Consider the following 9,026-nt stretch of genomic DNA (forward strand, 5'->3'; position numbering starts at 1 on the left):
TTGCTTCAATGCTTGCTAGATATAAAAGTTCTTAGTCTCTAGCATTGCTAGCTGTTTACAATTCCCCTTTTTTTTGTTGGTGGATAATGGAACCAACTAGACAGACCACTTGAACAAAACATACAATAAGACATTAGGTAAAGTTTTGAAATAAGATCTTCTCAAGCTCCCTAGGCAGTCTCTGGTCCACAAGCCATTTATGCGACATTTGAAAGAAGCCTCCTAGGAAAAAATGGCACACATCACACCTCTTGGCAATCAGACTTCCCACTATCACACTCCAATAAACATGTCCACATCTTCTCTTGGTCCATCCCACATCCCCTCCCAATTCAACAAATTATCCACTTCCAAACACATCATCTCCTCCCAATCTAAAGCCACCACTTCCCCTCCCCTCCCTTCCTTTGAACCAAGTTCAACACCCTCCCCGTCATCATTAAGGATATTGTCCTTACCATCTCTCTCTTCACTTGAGTTCATGGTCCCACTCTCATCACTTGCACCAAAAAGCCCCCCCTCAAACACATTATTTGTACAAAATCCACTTCCCACAAAAAGGCTTGGGCTTAACTGCTCATTGAAGCACATTAAACCACTTTCCAACGCCACCCCTTCATTAAGATTAACCAATTCTGTAGAACTAGTCTTGTAATGGTCCAAGTTATAAGCCATGTTCTCCCTTTCCTTGCCATGGACAAAGGAAATTGGATGTCCACCGTTTCTCTCATGGCTTTCCTTCCTCTTGCTCCGACAAGTGGTGCTGATCTTCATTGCTGATCTCCTTGTTCTGCCACCCTTTCGCTCTCCGCCGCTGCCGATCCTGCTGAGGGCAGCAGTCACTCTGGTGCCATCAGCAGTCTGAAAGGTGTGGATTTTCCTGCTGATGTGGGAGTTCCAGTAGTTTTTGATCTCATTATCAGTTCTTCCAGGGAGATGCTCGGCTATTGCTGACCACCTATCATAGAACAAAAAGGGACCCATGAATTTTCTTATAGATTACTTAATATAACTTCTAAAATTGCATACATGCACAAATTCATGTTAAAGCAATATCTAGTTGCAGGGGAAACAAGAACAAATTTATGTAATCATATTCACCTGAATTGGAGGTAAGTCAGATATTTGGCATTAAATGCATTATAGTTGGAACTTTGACACAGGCGGTGGAGCATGTATCATTTGATGACCTTCAGTACAACTTAGGCATCACAATTTTAGGAACATATTTAAGTCTAGGTCTACAATGAAAAAAATTCAATGCAGCATTCTTTTTCTGTTCCTCAATGAGGCCAACTTAATTTATTATCTTCTTACAATCTATACGATTGCAGAACTCATGAAATACCAAATTATTAGTTTAGACATAAATTATAATAAAAATTGTGGAAACACATTGCTGAAACAAATCTCGTAAATATGTATTGATTTGTTTCATGTTTATGATATCATATAGTGCATACTTATGCAAAGATGGATTGTGCCGATTGTAAATTTACTCAGTAGAATTTAATGAACAAGTAAAGTCATAGTTAACCAGCTTTCTCCTATATAATGTATGTACATAATTTTCTGAGTTCCTATAGGCCTTATCATTTTCCCTTAAAATTTGAATTTTCCCACCTAAGCTAGTTGCTGATGAAATTTTAATTAATCTTGTCACAAGAAATAGGATGTTGCTGTCGGTTTGACAATATGGACTCATGGTGATGACAGCAGGACAAGTCTTGATAGCTATGTTTACTGTCATACTTGTGACTACTCAAAAAAAAAGAAAAAAGAAGGGCACCTTCATGATTCATGAAGTTTCTTTTGGGCACACCATTTCTCATACACAAAGGGCACCTTGTGTTTGATGGGAAAATGATTTGAACATTTCTACAAAAGTAAAGAGGCTTTTATAACCTTGTGTTACGATCAAACTTAGGCTTAGTCCAAATGATGATCATCTTTTCATCATAGGTAGCCATTAGTTCACATGTTTTATTGATATATTTTAAAATTTTTTCTTCTTTTCCAAAGAACTTGGATGAGAGAATGCAAACAGATATCACAGATGCAAACACTCATCAACCTTACCAACTAAACTAGTTTATAGGAATTTAAGGTTATTACACCTAGAGTTTTGAGATACCTGAGCTGAGATTCCATAACTGTTGGACTAGTGGCATGAAGTTGTTTAACCACCACACACACATATTCATACCTTAAAAAAAGAAATAAAAAAAGAGAGCTTGTCATAACCATTCCAAAGAAAGAGGTGGATACATCTATTAGCAGCAGAGTCTCCATAAACACAAAAAAGGTACAAAATTTCCCGCAACTTGGATTCATGCCACATTTTGATAGATCCAAAGACATCTAGGTGATTCTTCTTCTTCTACATCCCAATGTAGGAAACAATTTTACAGTAGAACAAGAGGCAAAAAAGGAGGAGAGATAAGAGAATAGAAGTTGCAGAAAGAAGCTATACATAGATATACTAACTACAGAGAAGGGAGGGAAAAAAGTTATCAAGGATGGATAGATGGAAGAAGAGAGTCAGTAGACTCACAAAACCTTCTACTACCTGTTTCCCAAGGAAGCATGAAGCTTGATCATGGTTTCCTCTTCTTCTTGAGTGATGTTGCCCCTCTTCAGGTCAGTCCTCAGATAATTCACCCATCTCAGTCTACAACTCTTTCCACACCTCGACAAGCCTTCCATAAACACCAGAAAACCAAGAGAAAAACTCAAGGATGACACATAGCCAAGCATATACGAAGTAAATAGAAGATGGCTGCATTCAAGGAAACAATGTAGTATTGATGTGAAGAGTAGCATGTAGAAAATTTGAAGTAGAAGACCATTTGGATATGAGAAAGTAGAGCAAAGATCCATATCTATATATATATATATAAAGATTCTGCACAATAAAAGAAGAAAGAATGATCATGCTTCTTAGGAGATACCTGCATTCTTTGGCAGTGACCTCCAAGAGCCTTCTCCATGAGCTTTGATGTACTTCACTAATAGCTCATCTTCCTCTGCCGACCACCTCCCTTTCTTCAGCCCCACCTTTTCACAGCACGGCGCTCTTCCCATCTTCTCCAGAGAATTAGATTTCTCCCTCCCTTCTAAGCTTACCGTGTGACTTGTGACTTGACACCGAGGGCGTGCACTGGGGTTCTACTTGTCTTATGAAGCACTGGAAAAGGAGAATAGAAGCTGCTGCCGGTGGAAATCAGTACGGTCGAGGTACTCAACTAGCTAAGTTGTCCAAGGGCTCGATAATTAACCATTCAGACAGTAGAGATCGGTAGAAGGTCGCAATGTGCTTGATGGCGCTAGAAAAGAGAGATCGTATTCAGACTTTCGTTTCGGCACTAGATTCGACCTGAAATAGTAAAATAAAAAAGTTTTTCTGTCGGAAAATATCGGACTGGAAATTCTTCAGTACTTAAATTGGACAGACTCTTGAAGAACAGTGATGGTATCACGACCTTCTACCGACCTCTATAATTCGAATAAACGATCGCCAAGCTCTCCAGCAACTTAGCCAGCTCGGCGCTTTAATCGTACCAATTTGCAGTGACAAGAGATGCCATTAAGTTGTTTTTTGGTCCAAATAATGATCCATGAGTGAATGCAGGATAAATGCAACTAGGCTAACAGCATCATGTTTGTTTTTTTTTTAGTGCATCAGCAAGATGTACGACATGCGTCAGGATGTAGGTTGGATTCTCATTTTTAACAAATGACAAGTCTCATAGCCAAGCCTGATGCATATGTTATAAATTCATGTAAGAGAATAGCTATATTGGTTTTGAAAAAAAAAAAGAAGTAAATAACCTGAAGTTTCAAGTGACATGGCTCATAACCATCTGCCTCCATTACATTTCAAAAAAAAAAGATCACTAATTTGCCAAAGGGAAATGCTTTTATGTACCTCTTAGCTAGCTTACTCCAATCTGGTTTTCCTGGAAAAAATGGGTAATAAGACCCTACAGGAAAAAATGGGCTCACTTTTAATTTTCTTCTCTAATTTTTACTCTACTCATATTGAAACATTCTACCTAAGATGAAAATAGAGGACCATGATGAAAATAGAGGACCATAGTGAGCACATACTTAGGGGGGTGCATGGGTGATACCCTCTAGAAGGAACAATTCTTAGGAGCTAACCTTGATTCTTCAGGATTTTTTTATTTGCTTTCATGTATTACTTATTTGGATTAACTTATTCACCATACACTATAGAAGATCCAGAGTTTCTGCTATCCATATTGGCAACCACTATTTGAAGATGAGTGGGGGCATACTAAAACTTTCTATCTCAACAATTTGGGGTTGGCTTTTTTTTCTCAACAATTTAAAGACGAGTATAATTATTTGGGGTTGGCTTCTATACACATAAATGAAAGGAACACCACATAAATCTTTTTCTTTCTGAGAAAAAGAAAACATATAAATAATTCTTTCTGAGGAAAAGAAAAGACTTTTATATTTCCAGTTTTTTATGAACTTCTTGCTAACACAATTTTACTTGGAAGTCACTCACTCAGTGTCCAACTTTTGGCTTGCTCCTCTATCTGTCACGCTACACAGTATTGGATCCAAGAGAGTTCTCCAAGTTTACCTAAATTTGCTATATACTTTTTTTTTAATTAAACGGATGAATTTTATATATCTAGCATGAATATATTCAATAAAATTAAAAAGTAAAATAACACATAATATAATTGAGACAGCTGACAGAGCGATCTAAAAAACTTTTTTATAATATTTCACCACATATGATGAGGTAACTCGATCGGCAGCATTTTTCGTCTCATAATAGATATATCTGGCCATCAATGGCTCAAATCTATGGCTGTTAATAAAACAAAATTATTGGAGATATGGAACAGAGCATTGATAAGAGAGGCAAGCCAGGAGGAGAGCAGGAAAGTCCATGAATTGAGGGACCAGGTCACTCCATGAATTGAGGTGAAGTTGTCTCATCTCTTGAATCCGCTTTCTCTGCCCTTCCTTCATGCGATATTGTCACTGTCACTCTCACTGCTCGCATTAAACGACTCTCTCTCTTTTGTTCTTGCTGTACACAAAACACGAGCAAAGGGAGGAGTTAGGTTTCTCAATAATGCTTTGTTTTTTTTTCAGAGATGTGGTCATCTCTGATCTTTCAAAAAGTAGGTTTCATTGAAAAATTAATTATTTCTAAGTAATGCCAGCACAGACATGAAAGCAGCAGGTTTTGAGGAACTTTGATCTAAAAACTAGATTACACTTTTCTGCGCAGAATTTCAGAACAGCAGGTTTTAAAAGGAATTTTATTCAAAAACACTGAATTAAGTTAAAACCAATTTATTTTTTTGCAAATGGGCTGAACAGCAGAATCAAAGGGGTTTGATTGAAAACTAACTGAATTTTCTGTGTTGTTTTTCAGAACAGAATATATAAAAGAGGTTTATTTTTTTTTTTTAAAAAAAGAACTTTCCTGACAGAATGTAAAAACTGAAAAAGATTTTCGCACGTATGAGATAAGAGAACAACAAAAGATTCTGTGCTATTTTTTAGAGCAGCAGAAATAAGTTATAAAACAGAAATATAAAATTGGTACTATCTTTATGCAAAGATTTCAGAGCAGCATATATATATTGGAAATTAGATGCTGCAATATTACAGAGTTTATAAATTTCAGATTTTAAATCAACAATAGAACTTTATTTTAGACCTTTGAAGCATGCAAATATTAGCAACTACTAAATAGTGAAATTTTTTCTTAGACCGACAATAATTGAAATAGTCAACTCTAAAACTTCGCTAAAATTAATATCATAAGGTGTAGCCAGAATCATGGTAAGTAGAAATATTGCTTCGAGAATGAATTTTGCAGTATTCATGATATTATCATCTTCGAGGTATAACAACTTAGCTCAGTCTGAATCCTCCAATCATAAGCAGAATGTGGAGTTCTGACCCGAAATACTCTTTTAATTACCTAGAAGGGAAGGAGAAGAATAATATTCTCATAGAGATGCAAAGCTTACTGCTTTATTCCAAGGTAAAGACATCAAGTCTAGGTTACCTCCAGAGAGGCCATTAAAACCAGCCTATGATGGTGGCTTGCAAAGCCTAGCTTCCTTATGCAGGCCATTAACGACTACCTCATGATTCATGAATGCCATAAATTCTTATAAAGGTCGATAGTCTTAGTGTTATACATGCAAGCGCAAAATATAAAGTAAAATCAAAATGGTTGGCAGCTCAAATTTAAATCAAATTAGAGTTTATAATTTGAATCAAATAGGAGTGTAGGCAAAAATGTTAAGAATGTGCCTATCTCGAGCATAACACGACTAATCGGCCAGCCACGCCGAGGGACCGAGGTCACCAACCCAAAACTCACAAAACCATATTAGGTCATATTGGATTTCATGAAATGCATGTTTATTTGCATTAAATTATCTAATACGAAATTATTAAAAACATCAAAGTTTTTAAGGTTTGAACCTTTTTCAAAATCATAAAAAATCAAAAAAATATAAAATACTCCAACAGCCTACATCATGGCTTGAAAAAAAAAATCCTTACCAAAAAATAATAAAGAAAAACAACATGACATTTATTTTATTTATTTTTATTTGTACCTCGGCTGCTCACACTAATCTCATGTGAGCACTGCTATCTGAATCAAGAAAAAGAATACCCCACAGAGGTGGAGGAACATATACAAAATGATTCAGAAGATTTCTTCGGAATGGTGAGCGGCAAAGAAGGCGACCTAATCAACAGCTCTATTCGCCTCCTGAAATATATATACAATTTAAAAGACATCACACTCTCTCAGCAGCCTCCAGATGTCATTTAAAAGCGGATGATCTGTCTCTCTCAGCCTCTTCTGTAGAATCTGCTCGATTATCTTTGCTGAATTTTTCTCTAGAATGATGCCTTCAGAAACCGATGTCTCGAAGAAACGCCATCCTCCTACAGCAATCAGTTTGAAATCATGATCTTTGATCACAAATGCAATTTTAGTACAACCTCTATCATTTAGCAGATTACCATTAAAATTTACCTTTAGGTGGCCAAGGGTAGAAGGATCGACGAGAAAGTTGAAGGGAAGAGTGGACTGGTCAATTTGCATCGACCATTGTGACCCTTTTTTTTTTTTTTTTGTGGGCAGAGTTGAACCCAGATTACCATTCAACTAGTCAAAAACTTTACCCTTCCATCCAGTCAGCACCCAAGACTCAACAAGCACTGTTGAATCCAATCTTTTTTTATAATTAGTATGATGTTTCGCCTCTTCTGCGACACATACATGATAGGCGTTACCATCTGCAGCATATAAACTCTCAGTGCAGGCAGGGATAGTTCGTAGCTCTGATTTAAATGCCATGCACTTACAGTGATCATTTAATGCCTGGGTCAGCATCTCGGTTTCTACTTCGCTTGTCATTTTATGCAATGAATGCATTTCCTGTGCACTCTTCGCGTAATGCGTGCATTTCTTGTCATTTTATTTAACGCAGGTGCCGAACGAGGAAGCTTAATATTTATAGTCAGTTGGTCAATTTGTCGTTTCATCTGGCACTTCCTATCAATCGATTCCTATCAATCAATTGATGCGATGTCGATTAGTCTCTCGACTTAAATGCATGGATCCAAGATGGCTTTCTTTCCAGCAATTTGATTTTAAAATTCTAACTAATTTTAAAACTTGGTGACTCTGGCTTGGCTTGGTGAAAGTAAAACATGTTTCGACCGGGCTTCCACCAGTTAGGAAGCAACACACGGAAAAGATTAGAGGAGAGTTTTTTAAGATATATATATATATATATATATATATATATATATATATATATATATATATATATATATATATATATTATAATGGTGTCTCTGTCAGTGATGTTAGTGATAATTTATGATCCGATCTACTAATCTAATCCGCAAACAACATACTATAAGTGAATTTGAGTTTGACATAAATAATTTTAGATCGTAAAGATAATATATCTAAATCTATTTATTAAATGAATTAGATTCAGATTTAAATTTTTGACCCATTTAACTTGTTTTGACCCGTTTAATAATTGGATTGGATCATATCCAATCCGTTTAATCTATTTAAAATCTGTTTAACCTATTTCTAGCCTGTTTAACTCGATCCATTTAACTTGTTTAACTTATTTAAATTTATTTAACCTATTAAAAATCTGTAACATGTTTAACTCGTTTAACCTGAGTTGATCTATTTAATAAATGAGTATATGGGTTAGATCGGGTTACCTATTTAATAAACAGGTTGGATTCAAATTTGAAATTTTGATCTGTTTAATAAATATGTCGAATTTGGGTTGATGAATTCTTGACCCAATCTGCATCCAACTCGACTTGATTGCCATCCCTAGATGGCCCTTGTCATGCATGAATTCCTCACCATTACCGTCCAAGTACTTCTAATGATGCTAACACATTCAAGGACATAAAGTATTCTTTCCACCATTCCGCTATTGAAAATAAAAAGAACCAAAGGAGGCCAAATTTTGGTCACTAAGATGAAATAGGTCAAATTTCATTTTAGCTGAGGGGATTATAACCTAATTGCAACGAGTTGAAATGGATGGTCTTTGGATGCCTCCATCAAATTCTTATGCTTGCTAAGATAATCCTTATCGCTCTTTCTTTCTCTATCCCTCCATCTGTCCTATGTCTTTGAGGTCACCATTTTCCATCTCAATCTCAATCCCCTCTCTCTTCCTCTTTACTTTCCATCCACCTATCTACCGCGCTAAGTTGGTGGATCAGTCCAACCGTAAAGCAACACGCATAAGCACGCATATCTTGCATTGTTGTCCTTTTTCAACCCATCATTGTGCATGTTACTTTACAGTTGGATTGGTCCACTAACTAAGCGGTGGATCTGAACCCGTGCGGACATGCATTTAGTCCCACATCGATTATTTACTGGATAGATTTTGGATACTTGTACAGAATCAATGAACCCAAATAATACTTTTCAGCTAGCCATTTTGGAT

The 9,026-nt window shown here is 36.3% G+C and overlaps 1 protein-coding gene across 1 annotated transcript; it reads right to left on the reverse strand.

The window, feature by feature from the left end:
• Positions 1–3,596, reverse strand: LOC103712448 (uncharacterized). The gene is made up of 3 exons (XM_008798970.6): positions 2,952–3,596; positions 2,570–2,699; positions 1–958 (listed from the first exon to the last, which is right to left on the reverse strand). Exons 1-3 carry the CDS (start codon positions 3,082–3,084, stop codon positions 274–276), a joined length of 948 nt encoding a protein of 315 aa, XP_008797192.3. The 5' UTR covers positions 3,085–3,596; the 3' UTR covers positions 1–273.
• Positions 3,597–9,026: the final 5,430 nt, after the last annotated feature.

This window comes from Phoenix dactylifera, chromosome 2 (genome assembly GCF_051530095.1).
Source record: "Phoenix dactylifera cultivar Ajwa chromosome 2, Ajwa_hap1_PhDact_Kaust_v1.1, whole genome shotgun sequence".
In the NCBI taxonomy this organism is placed as follows: Eukaryota; Viridiplantae; Streptophyta; class Magnoliopsida; order Arecales; family Arecaceae; genus Phoenix; species Phoenix dactylifera.

What these genes read in the sequence shown, in the direction of transcription:
- LOC103712448 (XM_008798970.6), bottom strand. Translation starts at nt 3,084, where the DNA reads ATGGGAAGAGCGCCGTGCTGTGAAAAGGTGGGGCTGAAGAAAGGGAGG. An exon ending in GTCACTGCCAAAGAATGCAG is followed by an intron (nt 2,700 to 2,951) that starts GTATCTCCTAAG and finishes TGTTTATGGAAG; the next exon opens with GCTTGTCGAGGTGTGGAAAG. An exon ending in CATGCTTCCTTGGGAAACAG is followed by an intron (nt 959 to 2,569) that starts GTAGTAGAAGGT and finishes GTTCTATGATAG; the next exon opens with GTGGTCAGCAATAGCCGAGC.